Genomic DNA, 16,497 nt, shown 5'->3' on the forward strand with positions numbered 1-16,497 from the left:
CACTAGAGGCCCCCACCGTCCTCAGCACCAGAGGCCTCTCTGCTGGACAACTCACTTCCTGGAAGCCAGCAGGAGACTCTGCCACTCCAGCCTGCTGAGACACATCTTTCTAATTTTGTGTGAATTGTTTTGCCATTCGTTTTTCAAATATTTTTCCTCTCTTCAGCATTCCCTCCCTTCTCTCCTGCTTGAGTGTGAAGACTGCTCTCTCTGTTCTGTGGGTCACTGGGCTTTGTCCGGTGTTTCTTTTCTGTTCTAGTTGAACGGCCCCGCACCCTTTCTCCTTCCATCTCCAGTCCTCTGTTAAGTGAATTTTTCATTTCCAATCTTGTACTTTCCAGTTCCAGTATTTGTATTTGGCTGGGATTTCTTTACAGGTTTCGTTTCTCTGCCGAGATTCACCTCTGTTCACTCATTAAGATCACCTGTTTTTAACAGCTTTCCGGAGATGTAGTCTGCACAGCCTCTCCCCATGTACAGATAGTGGGTGTTCATGTATTCAGGGGTACGCAACCATCCACACATGTTTGAACTTTCCCATCACCCAAAAGACGGCACTGCCTACGTGTCGCCCCTTTTCTCTCCAGCCCCTGGCAACCATCTGTCTAGTTTTGGTCTCTGTGAATTTGGCTACTGTGGACATTTCCTGTAAATGGAATTGGACACTATGCGGCCTTTGTGTCTTTGACTTAACATGTTTTCAAGGTTTGCCCGGGTTCGAATAGATCAATAGCACTTCGTTGCACGTTTAAGTCCTCGAATATAGTAGGTATCTGCTTTAAAGTCCTTGTGTGCTAATCCTGACATCTGGAATTTTTCTGAATGATGTGAAGGGGGGTAAACAGTGAAGTTCGACATCCTCCACACTGCTCAGAAGAAAGCTCCAAGTGGATCTTAGATTCAAATGTGAGAGGCCCAATTATGAATCTCTCAGGAGATGCTAGAGATAAGAGAATAGTCTTCAGAATAGGAAGGGATTTCTCAAACAGGACACAGAAAGCTTAAGCCTTGATGGAAGAGGCTGATCAATTCAGTTAGATAAAATGGAGAACCTTGGGGCAGAGTTTGGGTTTTGTAAAATGAAAAGGGATCTGGAGTTAAGCATTGTGAATGTGCTTAACACTACTGAACTGTATACTCATTTTGTAATAAAACTATTAAATCGTAAAAGGTGAGAACCTCCTCTCCATCAAAGGACATAAATAGACTGAAAGGCAATACTGGGGATGAAAAATCATTGACCGTTATTCTTCAAAGTGAGTGGAAGGCAATGCCCTTGCAGGGTTTGAGCGGAAGAGTGGGCATGACTTGGCAGGCCCTACACCAGCCACTTTTGCTGCTCTGTTGAGAGCAGCCTGTGGGACAGAGAGGTCGGGTGGTAGCAGAGAGCTGAGTGGCAAGAAGGGGTCAGATTCTGGACACGTGCTGCAGGCAGACCCAGGACTTGCCAGTGGAGTCCTCATGACGTGGTGAGGCGGTGACTGCGGTCAGGAACCCAGGGCGCTCAGGAACTTAGCCTGGAGCTGTGGAGTGAAAACGCCTGTCAGATGCGCAAGCCGGTAGACATATGGCTGCAGGTGGAAATGTGGGGTTTGTCAGCGTGTATAATAAGTGGGTTTAAGGTCATAATACTGGAAGCACTCTCCTAAAGAGCAAGTGTAGACAGAGAAGAGGCCCACAGGCTAAGCCCCAGGTAGAGTGGGAGTAAGAAGACAAACCAGGCGCTGGGGAAGAAACTCACTGGGGAGGAAGCCTGACGAGGGTGGCGTCCTGGAGGCCCCAGAGCACAGCCCATCAGAGAGGATGCCCTGCTGGCCTGGCTGGGCTCAGCTGATCACAGCCGCCCAGCTCTTGCATCTGCACTTGGCTACAGGGCACCCAGGCGGCTCTGCTGGCCCTGACTGGGCTCACACACGTGTGCCTGGGGTCCGCAGCTAGAAACTGATCTAGGATGGTCTTGGAGGCAGCTGCGGCACCTCAGCCTTGCTTATGTGTCTGACCCCACACGCCAGCCTGGGCATGGCATTCCCGCAGCAGTGACAGAGGGCAACAGCGAGACGAGCCCAGGCACATGAGTTCATTTCAGCCTGCCCTGCCATGTGTCTGCCACTGTCCCATTGGCCAAAGCAAGCCACAGTCACCCAGATTCAAGGGATGGAGAGGGACCCGCCACCGCTGTGCTGTGGAGGGAGGAATTGGAGCCTTAGGGCAGGCCATGTCCCTCCACAGGGCAGGGGGGAGCAAGTGCACCCCATATGCTGATGGGCCACATCCTGATGAGAAGGCACCCCAGCTTTAGGGACATGAAGATTGCTGGTGGCCTGGAGAGACGAGAACCCAGACCTGCGTAGAGCAGCTAAAGCGGGACAGGAGTGGGCAGGGCTGGGGCTGCAAGTGCTCCAGCATCCTGAGGGCTACCGCAGGCAGCCAGAAACTGACAGCCACTGGTGACAGTGAGAGAGGAACCAGGGAGAAGTAGGGCTATGTCTAGTGGAGATCCTGGTCCACCAGAGAATGGGAGAGAGGCTGGAGCAATGTCCCTGGGGAGTGTAGTTTGTTTTTGAGACAGACTCTCACCCTGTCACCCAGGCTGGAGTACATGGATGTGATCTCGGCTCACTGCAACCTCTGCCTCCCGGATTCAAGCAATTCTCCTGCCTCAGCCTCCTGAGTAGCTGAGATTAGCTAGTGGGGACATGAGATGCGCCACCATGCCCAGCTGATTTTGTATTTTTAGTAGAGATGGGGTTTCACCAAGCTGGCCAGGCTGGTTTTGAACTCCTGACCTCAAGTGATCCACCTGCCTCTTCCTCCCAAAGTGTTGGGATTACAGGGATGAGCCACTGCGCCCAGCTTCACAAATGTTGTTTAAATAGAAGGGAAGAAACCAGGAACAACCCGAATGTCCAGAAGACTCGGAGAATCAGAAGAAAGGTCCCGCATTTATATCCAGCAGGGGGATGGGATGAGCTCCCTGTCCCCATGCAGACAGTCCCACAGGTGGTACTGAAGGAAGGAAGCTGGCTGCCCAGGCAGTCAGGCCTGTGTGAGCCCCGCGTTCTGTGGGGCAAGTGCATGTGGCGTGGCTCAGGAAGAACAGGGATGAAGAGAGTGGTGACCCCACGAGGAACCACGGGCAGCAGGCTGGTGGGGAGCCCACGGGGCCTGGCGCCTTCTATCTTCTGGCCTGGAATGTAATCATGTGGGCACGCTGCTTCCCACCCTTGCCATTGAGTGGCACGCTCTGCTGTGCTCAGAGACCACTGACGCCAAGGGCCCTGATAGTGCTGGGTGGGGACGTGAGATGTAGGCTCCGCTGTGCCAGACGGCTGACGCCCAAGGGGCATGTGTGGCTGGGTGGGGACGTGAGATGTAGGCTCCCGCCAGAGACCCTGACGCCAAGGGCCCTGTGTGGCTGGGTGGGGACATGAGAGGTAGGCTCCCGCTGTGCTCAGAGACGCTGATGCCAAGGGCCCTGTGTGACTGGGTGGGGACGTGAGAGGTAGAGGCTGGCCTGGCGACAGGACTTGGTGCTTCCTGAGCTGTGCCCCGCACAGATCACAGAGGGTATCACAGCATATCCGAAGGGAGGTGCCCAGGTGAGGGAGCCATGCCTCTGCAGCTCTTGCTGGTGCAACCGCCCCTCGTTTTCAGCTTGCACGGCGAGTCCTTTGGGTCTGGGGCAGCGCGCCAGGCCCATCTTACCTGATTAACACTGAGTGCCTCCTCCGCTGCAGGCGTGGAAAGCTCACCTGATGAGCCTCGCCGGCTGCACCATGAACCTGCGCAAGACACACATTCTGCAGAAGGCCCCGGCACTGCAGCCAGGTGAGGGCCAGCGCCGCTGAGCGGGTGGAGTCTGCATCCCTCCATTTTGACTTATTCAAAAGACCATCCCCAGCCAGGGCAACATGGCTTTAAAAGCAAAAAAACATCCCTTTAAAAGACAAAAAAAAAAAAAAGCATCCCAGCCTCTCTTCATGTTCTGGTTCCTTAGTAAGCAGGCTAGTAATCATAATCGCGTGACCAAAATCCTTCACCTGCAAACGGGCTGTGCAGTGCGAAGGCTCCGCGGCTGGCCTAGGATTCACACTCCAGTCCTCCGCTCTTTCTCCATCACTGATGCGAGCGTTTAGAATCAGGAAGCTGGCCAGGCACGGTGGCTCACGCCTATAATCCCAGCACTTTGGGGGCCAAGCCAGGCAGATCACTTGAGGTCAGGAGTTCGAGACCAGCCTAGTCAACATGGTGAAACCCTATAAAAAATTGGCCGGGCACAGTGGCGGGCACCCAGCTACTCAGGAGGCTGAAGCAGGAGAATTGCTTGAACCCAGGAGGTGGAGGTTGTGGTGAGCCAATATGGCACCACTGCCCTCCAGCCTGGGTGACAGAGTAAGACTCTGTCTCAAAAAAAAAAAAAAAAAAGGAAACTGAAGAGTAGACCCCACCAGCCTCAGCCCTGGCTCCTGTAGTCAGGTGACGGCCATCAGCATGGGCCCTCGGATATTGTTGCTGGGTGTCTGATCACTCCCAGCCACTCACACTGTGGCCACAGGTTCTGCACCTGGTCCATGGGTAGGAGCGCCCTCCTAATGTGGGTCCTGTGCTTGCTCTGCAGGGAAAAGCTCAGCTGTGGCTGCATCAGGCCCCTCAGGGTCAAAGGCCGGAAGCAAGATCCCCACCCCGAAGGGCGGGCTGAGCAAGAGCTCCAGCAGGACGCACGCCAGGCGCTGACGCAGCGCTCGGGCTCTGTAAGGGACGGAGCAGGTCTCCTGATTCTACACCATTTCTCCAGAACTCTCTGGCCTTGGTGACCCCGTGCTGTGGTTGCTGTCCCCAGCTCCCAGCCATGCACGCCTCTTACATGTCTGTGCCGTCAGCTCTTATGCAAACGATATGTATGGAACTAACCAAAGATCCTGTGTGCAGCGCCAGGACCTGGCCGCACTGTACGTTAAGCCTTCGTAAGGGCTGTCTCAGGCCTTCCTTAGAATCAGAAGAGGAAGCGTCCTGTTTGGAGAGAGCCAGAGAGCACCGCCCAGGGGGCGCTAGCGCAAGACCCCGGTCAGCACAGGCACGGTCCCGCTTTCCTTAGTGCTTGGAGTGATTTCCATAAAACATTCACCAGAAACCTTTTGCACATCGGTCTCTGCCACACGCAGTAGAATTTCCGCAGGGCTGTGGCTCGGCCAGCAGTGGTTCCAGGAGAGTGGCGGTGTGCACAGGCCTCCAGCCGTGCCTTCTCCCTGCAGGCCCCGTCCGCTAGGCCTGCTGCCTAGTGCACTCAGCCCCAGGTAGCAGAACTCACGTTCCCACTATAGCAAGAAATAAAGGCAAAAGAGAACATCTTTTTTTAAATTGTTTTTTTGAGAATTGGTCCCACCTCAGCGCGCACCTTGCTGGATGCTTCTCCAGTAGTGCCGCCTCTGTGTTAGGCATGCGCCCCCTGCTGGAACTGAGGTAGACACAGGTGTGGGCCCTGCCCGTGCCTGTGCTCAGAGGCACTTCACATTCTCCACACTTTGGAATTCCTGAAGACGTGGAGGAAGTCACTGTTGAATGAATTTCCACCTGATCACCCTGTGTTCACAGCAGGCAGAAGCCCGCTGGTGTGGGCCTCCCGCCCCTTCCACATCCGTGTTGTGATTGGACCCGTAAGTTCTTCAAACGGTTCATAGGATGTTTAAAACACCAACACATTGCTTAAAATGATGAAATCAACCCTCAAAAAACAGTCTCCTAACTCATCCCCTCCTGTAGGAGTGAGCTGGGGCTTTCGTCCATAGCTTTGGTTGGGCCTGTGTCACATCCAGGCAGCCATGTGGAGGGAGTCAGGGTCTGTCTGGAAGCGTCCACCCTCTCCCTGCCCCAGCCTGTGCTCCCAGGGGCCTAGGCTACCATGGACTGAAGGGCAGTCCCTTCCCACCCAGTGCCCAGGGCTTCTGCTTGCCTCACTGGTGTTGCATAGGCAAACTTCGAAAATGATAGTTAGAAAGGTTTGGGTTGGGCCGGGCGCGGTGGCTCAAGCCTGTAATCCCAGCACTTTGGGAGGCCGAGACGGGCGGATCACGAGGTCAGGAGATCGAGACCATCCTGGCGAACACGGTGAAACCTCGTCTCTACTAAAAAATACAAAAAACTAGCCGGGCGAGGTGGCAGCGCCTGTAGTCCCAGCTACTCGGGAGGCTGAGGCAGGAGAATGGCGTGAACCCGGGAGGCGGAGCTTGCAGTGAGCTGAGATCCGGCCACTGCACTCCAGCTCGGGCGACACAGAGCGAGACTCTGTCTTCAAAAAAAAAAAAAAAGAAAGGTTTGGGTTGATGCAGTTTGTATAAATGCAATGAGTCTATAAATATGTTTTAGTTGCCAACCGTGTGAAACAACAAAATATCTAAAAACTAATCCCTGTTTGAACAATGTACTCCCTGGCCTGGATACATTAATAACCATGAATTTGCATGAATTAATCTCCATGTTTGGTAAACTAATACCTCTGGTTGACTCAGAATACTGAGTAAGATATAAGACCTACCAAGAACCTTTCAGAATATGCTGTGCTTGGCTGGGCGCAGTGGCTCAAGCCTATAATCCCAGTACTTTGGGAGGCTGAGATGGGCAGATCACACGGTCAGGAGATTGAGACCATCCTGGCTAACACGGTGAAACCCCGTCTCTACTAAAAAAAATTTAAAAATAAAAATACAAAAAATTAGCCAGGCTTGGTGGTGGGCGTCTGTAGTCCCAGGTACTCGGAAGGCTGAGGCAGGAGAATGGTATGAACCCGGGAGGCGGAGCTTGCAGTGAGCTGAGATTGTGCCACTGCACTCCATCCTGGATGACAGAGCAAGACTCTGTCTCAAAAATATATATATACTCTGCTAAATGTTGTTTATCTGTTTGTTTGAGATGGAGTCTCACTCTGTCGCCTGGGCTGGAGTACAATGGCACAATCTGGGCTCACGGCAACCTCCACCTCCCAGGTTCAAGCAATTCTCCTGCCTCAGCCTCCCAAGTAGCTGGGATTACAGGTGTATGCCCCCATGCTTGGCTAATTTTTTGTATATTTAGTGGAGATGGAGTTTCACCATGTTGGCCAGGCTGGTCTCAAACTCCTGACCTTGTGATCTGCCCACCTCGGCCTCCCAAAGTGCTGGGATTATAGGCGTGAGCCAACATGCCTGGGTTAAATGTGTTTGAAGTATAAGGAGAGAGGAGGGCAGGCGCGGTGGCTGCTTGGTGAAACCCCATCTCTACTAAAAATACAAAAATTAACAAGGCGTGGTGGCGCATGCCTGTAATCCCAGCTACTTGGGAGGCTGAGGCAGGAGAATTGCTTGAACCCGGGAGGCAGAGGTTGCAGTGAGCCAACATCATGCCACTATACTCCTGCTCAGGGGACAGAGCAAGACTCCATCTCAAAAAAAAAAAGTATAAGGAGAGAAATACTTTAAAGTTTATTAGACAAAACAGAGTATAGATGCCAAGATGTCTGTAAAATGATTTTTCTGGTTTCAAAGAGATGTTGGCCATTATTTTCTAATCAATTTTAAAAATACAGGCAAAACATTTCCTTAAACAGAACAAGAATGAGAAAAGTTAACCAAGGAATTATTCTTTTCTCACCAATCAAAACTTCTGAGAAATATATATATACACACATATATACGTTTTCTATATGTTGTAACTTAAAGAAAATATTTATAAAAGACTTCATTTTAGTGATTGACAAGCAAACTTGGGTTCATTTAAAACAGGTTCCTCTTTTGTTATTTACAGAAGAATCATGGGATTTTTTTTTTTTTGTGGGGTGGGGGTTTGAGACGGAGTCTCACTCTGTTGCCCAGGCTATAGTACAGTGACACGATCTTGTCCCCCTGCAACCTCCGCCTCCCGGGTTCAAGTGATTCTCCTGCCTCAGCCTCCCGAGTAGCTGGGACTACAGGCGCCCACCACCACGCCCAGCTAATTTTTTTGTATTTTTAGTAGAGACAGGGTTTCACCATATTGGCCAGGCTCATCTCGAACTCCTGACCTTGTGATCCACCCACCTTGGCCTCCCAAAGTTCTGGGATTACAGGCGTGTGCCACCGCGCCCGGCCCAATCCTGTGTTTTTTGTTGAAATGATTCTACCAGTGATTAGTGTTTTACAGGGTTATACATTATTAAGGGACCAAGAATCAAATACAAAAATGTAAAAGGAACTGTAAAATCCCTTGGTCATTCATAAATAAATGTCTAAATTAGGAATGCTAATTAATAATTGAATTTTCACTCATGAATATGTTCTGAATATTTAGTATTTATTTCTATTATTTCTGTTAAGGTATTCCATTAAATCTAATTTAACAGAATTGTATGTATAAATTAGCATTAGAATACAAATGTAAATACTTTTAATGAAATTTTGCAACTTTTTAATATTTTAACATAGTTTTCTATTTGTCTTTATTTCAAGTACCAGAATTACAAAATATCTAAGGAATATATTTTGTTGTTGTTTTAGGGCTTAAGGGTTAATTCACCCTGAGTATATTAATATAATAAAAGATCACTAAATGTTTTGTCACTTTATTTCAACATTACAATTTAAAAGCAATTTGTCAATTACCTTTACTTTAATAAACATGCAAATGTAGCCCAGCCCTGAAACCTTAGAAAGCAGATTGAAAATCGCTGAAAAAAGACACAGCAAATACGAAGTTGCCCTGAGGGTTTGGTCCCTAGAATAAGTTATTTGTCAAAACAAGTTTATTGCTGAAGAAACTGGCTGATTTGAAGCCACAGGGAGATGAGAGAAAATGACCAGTTTCGTCCTGTGGAATACGTTCGGAATGTTCTGTGAGTTCTCCTTCTGTGCCCAGGAGAGGATTATACTTTCTAGTCTCTTCACGGGTTTTCCCCTTTGAAAGGGATTTTACCAGCCCTCAAGGCTGTTTTGCTTTTCAACTAAGCACTGCACCGTGGTCACCCACCTACTGCCCAGGAAAGCCAGGGGTAGTGGCTGTGGCACCCTCGATTGGAAAGCTGGGTGGGCTGAGCTGTGGGAGGAAGGTCATGACCAGGGCTTGGGCTGTGAGCCAACCCTGTGGAGAGGTGTGGCTACTTAGACCGCCCAGCAGGATGGAAGCGGGTCTGCGGAATCCTCACCACAACCATGCAAGGCCGGTGTTACCATCCTCAACAACAGAGTAGAGAGGCAGCTGCCAGGCACACACAGCCACAGCTGCAGGGCAAAGCTGCCCCTGCTGCCCTCTGACTGCAGAGAGGAAGGTGCTGGTCCAGAGGAACCTTGGCACTGTCTGGATCTTGAAAATAGTATGGGGGGTCCTGACTCCACTGATGGATCAGTTACCAGGGAGTGTTTGACCACACCTTGCCTCTGCCTCAGTTTCCTCACCTGTAAAATGGAACTGAGGGTCCCTTTGCTGTGCACTGAAAAGGACACACACTCTAGGCACTTTCCAGCCCTCTGCACAGCTGGCCTCAGGGTGTCGGGCACCTGCCCCTAAATGGGGAGCACTTCTGAGTGTCAGCTGAGGTGAGGCCCAGCCGGCAGAGGGCAGTGGGCAGCCCAAAGGCAGGGGAGCCCCCACTGCCCACCCACCCAGCTGCAAACTCCCACCAGAGCATCTTCCAAACTCTGGTGTTCCTGGGATATCCCTGCTTCCTGAGAATGAAGCCCTGGAGCAGGGCCAGGCAGGGGGAGGGAGGGAAATCTCTCACCCTAGGAACTTTTTTTGTGTGTGTGACAGAATCTCACTCTGTCACCCAGGCTGGAGTGCAGTGGCACAATCTCGGCTCACTGCAACCTCTGCCTCCAGGGTTCAAAGGATTCTCCTGCCTCAGCCTCCCGAGTAGCTGGGACTACAGGCACGTGCCACCATACCCGGCTAATGTTTGTATTTTTAGTAGAGACAGGGTTTCACTATATTGGCCAGGCTGGTCTCGAACTCCCAACCTCAGGCGATCCACCTGCCTTGGCCTCCCAAAGTGCTGGGATTGCAGGCATGAGCCACTACGCCTGGCTTGGAACTTTTTTTTTTTATTCCAAAGACAGGGTCTCACTCCGTTGCCCAGGCTGGAGTGCAGTGGTGCTACCATGACTCACTGCAGTCTCCAACTCCTGGGCTCAAGCCATCTTCCCACCTCAGTCTCCTGAATAGCTGGGACTACAGGCACAAGCCACCACCCCCAGCTAATTTGTGTGTGTGTGTATGTGTATATATATGTGTATATGTGTGTATATATGTGTGTGTATATATGTGGGTGTGTGGGTATATATATGTGTGTATATATATGTGTGTGTGTGTATAGATATATATATTAGAGGTAGGGGTCTCGCCATGTTGCCCAGGCCCCCCACAAACTTTGATCACCAACATCAGTGTCCTCAGCAGCCCGTTTGCCTCTGTAATGTGGACTTCACACCTCCTGTGTTGTGGCAGACTGCTGTTACTACTTGAGACCGTCATTTTGAGACTGAAGGAAGGGGGACGAACATAGAAATGAAACCTTAAAACAAAAGTGACTATTTTAAAGGAAGGGTAACACAGGGAAGAAGGAGAGAGCTCCCTGCTTCTAGTGAGCAAAGGCACCGCCTGCCCGAGCTTCCACAGCCCTTCATATCTATTGGGTAGCAAGAGCAGGGAGGAGGAGGTAACAACTGGTCAGCTGCTTAACTGATCACAGGTTCATATTGTTACTAACAGGCTTCAGATGTACCTAATCACAGGAAACACTGTGCCTGAGGCGTCACTGCCCTCAGCATTCCTTCTGGGCGGCAGACGCAGTTTGTCAGTTTGCCAACATTCTGCATTTATGAGAAAGTTTGCTGTTTACTCATATCACCTCCAGTGCTATACTGAGTTGATCGCGACCCTCACTCTTCAGCCTGCAACACTGTGCTACTCCAGGTAGCAGCGTCAGGCAGCACTCTGTTGCCTGGTGCGGGGGGATGAATGTGCCCCACAAATTCACAGGCTGGAAACTCCCTGCCAGGTGCAACAGTATAGGCAGGTGGGGCCTGACAGTAGGTGCTGCCCTCATGGTTGGATTTGTGTAGCAATAAAAGGACTTGGGGCCAGACACAGTGGCTCACACCCATAAACCCAGCCCTCTGGGAGACCGAGATGAGAGGATCACTGGCGTCCAGTTCAAGACCAACCTGGGCAACATAGTGAGACCCTATCGCTACAAAAAAATAAAAAATTAGCTGGGCATGGTGGTATGGGCCTGTAGTCCCACCTATTTGGGTAGCAGAGGCAGGAGGATCACGTGAGCCCTGGAGGTCGAGGCCGAAGTGAGCTGTGATCATGTCAGTGCACTCAGCCTGGGTGAAAGAGTGAGACCCTGTCTCAAAAAAAAAAAGTGGGCCAGGCACGGTGGCTCACGCCTGTAATCTCAGCACTTTGGGAGGCTGAGGTGGGCAGATCACCTGAGGTCGGGAGTTCGAGACTAGCCTGACCAACATGGAGAAACCCCATCTCTACTAAAAATACAAAATTAGTCGGGTGTGGTGGCGGGCACCTGTAATCCCAGCTACTTGGGAGGCTGAGGCAGGAGAATTGCTTGAACCCAGGAGGCAGAGGTTGTGTGAGCCGTGATCATGCCATTGCACTCCAGCCTGGGCAACAAGAGTGAAACTCCACTTCAAAAAAAAAAAAAAGTGGGTGGGGGGTCTTGGGTGTGGGATCCCTCTCCGCCTTCCACCCTGTGAGGACACAGCCTGCCTTCCCTCTCTCCCTCCAGAGGATGCTTGGATTCCCAGCCTCCACAGCTGTTAGAAAGAAACCTCCGCTTTCTATAAATTACCCTGTCTCCAGTATTTTGTTATAACAAGCAGACTAAGACACCTGATCCTCTTTCTACTATTGTTTGAGATAAGGTCTCGCTCTGTCATCCAGACTGGAGTGCAGTGGTGCGATCTCAGCGCATTGCAACCTTCAACCTCCTGGGCTCAACTGATCCTCCTGCCTCAGCCTCCTGTGTAGCTGGAACTATAGGCACGTGCCACCACACCCAGCTAATTTTTACACTTTTGTACAGGAGAATCTCACTATGTTGCCCAGGCTGGTCTGGAACTCCTGAGCTCAACTGATGCCCCCACCTCAGCCTCCCAACATGCTGGCATTACAGGCATGAGCTACCACACCCCGAGTGGTCCTGTTTAAAATGCATCCAGTGGCCAGGCGTGGTGGCTCACGCCTGTAATCCCAGCACTTTGGGAGGCCAAGGCAGGCAGATTACTTGAGGTCAGGAGTTCAAGACTAGCCTGGGCAACATGGTGAAACCCTGTCTCTACTAAAAATACAAAAATTAGTTGGGTGTGGTGGCGGGTGTCAGTAATCCCAGCTAGTTGGAGGCTGAAGCAGGAGAATCGCTTGAACCCAGGAGGCGGAGGTTGCAATGAGCCAGGATTGCGCCACTACACTCCAGCCTGGATGACAGACCAAGACTCCATCTCAAAAAAAAAAGAAAAAAAAAAAACATATGTGTCCAGTGCTGGGAGTTGCCCCATAAGAAGCGAGTGCTTGGTGCTCAGTGGAGGCACTCAAGCTAAGGGTGCCCTGTCCCTGACCCTAGCCACCCTGACTTTGGCTTCTCAGCTGTCTTCTCAACTCTGGGAGTCTGCTGGGCTCTGCCACCCAGGCTGGAGTACAGTGGTGAGTTTGATACGGTTTGGATCTGTGTCCCTGCCCTCATCTCATAATGAAATGTAATCCTCAATGTTGGAGGAAGGGCCTGGTGAGAGATGACTGGATCATAAGGGCGGATTTCTCACGAAGAGGTTAGCACCATACCCTTGGTCCTGTCCTGATGATAGAGAGTTATCATGAGATCTGGTTGTTTGAAAGTGTGTGGCACCTCCTTACTCTCTAGCTCCTGCTTTGCCTCTGCCCTGAGTAAAAGCTCCCTGAGGCCTCCCCAAGAAGATGCTCATGGCCATACTTCCTTCACAGCCTGCAGAACCTTGAGCCAATCAAACCTCTTTATAAATTACCGTGTCTCAGCCGGGTACAGTGACTCACGCCTGTAATCCCAGAACTTTGGGAGGCTGAGGTGGGCAGATCACGAGGTCAGGAGATCAAGACCATCCTGGCTAACATGGTGAAACCCCATTTCTACTAAAACTACAAAAAAAAAAAAAAAAATTTGCCAGGTGAGGTGGCGGGCACCTGTAGTACCAGCTACTCAGGAGGCTGAGGCAGGAGAATGGCGTGAACTCGGGAGGCAGAGGTTGCAGTGAGCCGAGATGGCACCACTGCACTCCAGCCTGGGCGACAGCGAGACTCCGACTCAAATAAATAAATAAATAAATAAATAAATAACCCAGTCTCAGGGAATTGCCCTTTACAAACCTTATCACAACCTACACTGACCATCTACAACATGTTTGACTTTCTGACTCGTCTGATACTTCTGTCTTTTCTAGTCATTTTACTTTAGGATAAGAATTTACCACATAATATCCTTTCTTATATAAAGTTATTTTCTTCCTATCCTTACCAAAAATACATCTTCATAGCCAAAACTTGTTTTATTACTCTCCTCTACTTATTAGTTTCTTTTATCTTTCTTCATGAATAACTTTTAAACAACTTTCAAATGACATAAAATTATTTGTTCTCTTAATAAGAACACAATTTACAGAATTATATATTAATTAGAATTCCTATTCTTAGTACCTTAAATTTTAGGGAAAACCCAGGAAGCAAGAAATCTTGAACTATCAGATGTTATTTTGTAGATGAAACCATTCCATAAGTTTTAGAAACACATTTTCCCATAGCACAGTCTTTTCTTAATTGGAAATGACTCAGACATCCAATGAGCATTTATTATTTAATGCAAAGTAATTTAAAGAATTTTTTAAGATGGAGTCTCGCTCTGTTGCCCAGGCTGGAGTGCAATGGCGTGATCTCAGCTCACTACAACCTCTGCTCCCGGGTTCAAGTAATTCTCCTGCCTCAGCCTCCCGAGTAGCTGGAATTACAGACACGTACCACCACACCCAGCTAATTTTTGTATTTTTAGTAGAGACAGGGTTTCACCATGCTGGGCAGGCTGGTCTCGAACTCCTGACCTCAGGTGATTCACCTGCTGAAGCATCCCAAAGTGCTGGGATTACAGGTGTGAGCCACCACACCTGGGCAAGATATTAAATTACACGAGAAGTCCACTTATAAGCATTTATCTCACTTACGTACTCAGTTTTTTCTAGTTTATCTAGATTACTTCTGAAAACCGAGATATTATACAAAGCTAGTCATGATTTTATTTTCCTGTTAACCATTTTTTAAAGACAGAGTCTCACTGTGTTGCCCCAGCTAGAGTGCAATGGCACAATTACAGCTTACTGCAGCCTCACTGGGCCCAAGTGATCTCCCCACCTCGGGCTCCTGAGTAAGTTGGACTACAGACATGCATTACCACACCCAGTAAATTTTTTAAATTTTTTGTAGAGATGGGGTCTCACTACATTGCCCAGGCTGGTCTTGATTTCCTGGGCTCAAATGACCCTCCTGCCTCAGCTTCCCAAAGTGTTGGGATAACAGGGATAGGCCACCATGTCCAGCCCTTGTTAACCATTTGTAAAGTCTGTGAACATTAGATGTTCACCTAAGTAAGAATTTTAAAATTAAACAAATGGGCATTTTGCCAATAACTCAGAAGATTCAGCTGTTTCCATTGAATCAACAATCTTAGTCTTGTCAAAAAAAAAAAAAAGATTATTCCTGTTTTATCTGGATTTATAGTCTCATAACATTTGCGCCAAACCCTGACAGCTTAAAACATTTAGCAGAGGCAAATGTAAAACTTATTTACCCAGGCAAAAATGTATATTGATGATACTGAAGACATTTTTATTTTTCTTTTACCAATAATTCTAAAGCCAGCTTTTTGTAAGTCAATTTTATAACTTTATTTGATTTATTTGATGATCAGCGATTAGTTCTCATTCACATTGACTGTCTGTAGATTTTTGAAAGTGGTAACAGGTACATAGGTAACCAAAGTATGGAACTTATTTCGTGACTCTTCATCCTCATTACGTTTTCTGGACAGCCGCACACGGATTCGGTATGGGACATTCCTTATTCCTTTGGCCCAGACAGCTTTGTTGAGCCTGTATCAATGCGCACATCTGGAGTTCCCATCTCCTTCGTGGCAAATTTCCGAATCTCTCTGAGTGCCCGAGGGGCACGCTTCTTGAAGCCCACTCCATGGGTGCGCTTGTGAATGTCGATGGTGGATTCTCGGGCCACCACCTCGTTGATGGCAGAACGGCTCTTTTTCTTCTCGCCACCCTTCTTTGAGGGAGCCATTCTGCCGGGTCCAAGTTTTATTTTAAATTCATGTGAACCTGAAAGCCCATTTGGGCTTAATTTATGAGTACTCATCTACTTAAAAGCCAATTTGGTAGCCTTCTAGACACAACACATAACATAATACATGCACATATACATAAACACATCTAAACAGGTATACATACACACATATATACATAAACATCTAAACAGGCATACATACACACATATATACATAAACACATCTCAACGGCATACATACACACATTATACATAAACACATCTAAACGGCATACATACACACATTATACATAAACACATCTAAACAGGCATACATACACACATATATACATAAACATCTAAATGGCATACATACACACATATATACATAAACACATCTAAACGGCATACATACATGCACTCAGATCCAATAGCTTTCACCTTGGAACTCCTGGCATGAGGCAGCATCACAGACTCACTAACCTGTAAAAGATAAGCTGGATCCAAGTTATTTCTGACAAAATTGGAACCTGTTCACATGGCTAAGCTTTGTTTGCCCTAATAGGTAATCCAAGAAAACTGTGGACCAAAATTTTGGATAAAGCAGTGTTCATGGCAGTTTTGATTTTAAAACCTTTTTTCCTTCGGTTTCAAATAAGTTTCCAACGTTTATATTTTAGCTAGAACTGGCTGAACCATATAAGAAAAACAAAATTTCCAAGTAACCTTAAAACAGTGAGTTTTATCTCAACACCAGGAACTTAACAGCAGATAAAAGGGAGAAATAGCTTTAGAAGACTCTAACTCTACAGTTGCAGGTTAACCATGCGAGCTCTGAATTTTCCTTATTGGAGTCTGCCCATCGTTTTAAAACATGCACAAAATGGGCCACAGTATGTAACCAGCTGGAGTTTCAGACAGTCTGGAAAATAGTTTACATGCTTTTTCCACCAACAAAACTTGACACAGATACAGGAACTACTGTGGAGTTCCAAAGAGGATGACAAAATCAAAGGACATTTCTGGAACCTGTTTCTCCCCTAGTGATACGGTTTAGCTCTGTGTCCCCACCCAAATCTCATCTTGAATTGTACTCCCATAATTCCCGAGAGTTGTGGGAGGGACAAGGTGGGAGAAAATTTCAATCATGGGGCAGTTTCCCCATACTGTTCTCAAGGTAGTGAGTAA

At 48.5% G+C, this 16,497-nt stretch overlaps 1 protein-coding gene and 1 pseudogene across 1 annotated transcript in view; one reads left to right on the forward strand and one right to left on the reverse strand.

Moving 5' to 3' along the window:
* CEP104 (centrosomal protein 104) overlaps nt 1-5,351 on the forward strand; it is a 49,010-nt gene extending 43,659 nt beyond the window's left edge. Inside the window, exons 20-21 of the mRNA XM_017882419.1 lie at nt 3,738-3,828; nt 4,619-5,351. Coding sequence (XP_017737908.1) covers nt 3,738-3,828; nt 4,619-4,734 — 207 coding nt within the window. The 3' untranslated portion in view covers nt 4,735-5,351. The remainder of the gene's footprint in view (nt 1-3,737; nt 3,829-4,618) is intronic.
* Nucleotides 5,352-14,950: 9,599 nt separating this feature from the next.
* On the reverse strand, nt 14,951-15,504 carry LOC108536009 (60S ribosomal protein L31 pseudogene; annotated as a pseudogene).
* Between the last annotated feature and the right edge of the window lie 993 nt (nt 15,505-16,497).

The sequence above is a fragment of the Rhinopithecus bieti genome, unplaced genomic scaffold (genome assembly GCF_001698545.2).
Source record: "Rhinopithecus bieti isolate Rb0 unplaced genomic scaffold, ASM169854v2 scaffold_13351, whole genome shotgun sequence".
NCBI lineage: Eukaryota > Metazoa > Chordata > Mammalia > Primates > Cercopithecidae > Rhinopithecus > Rhinopithecus bieti.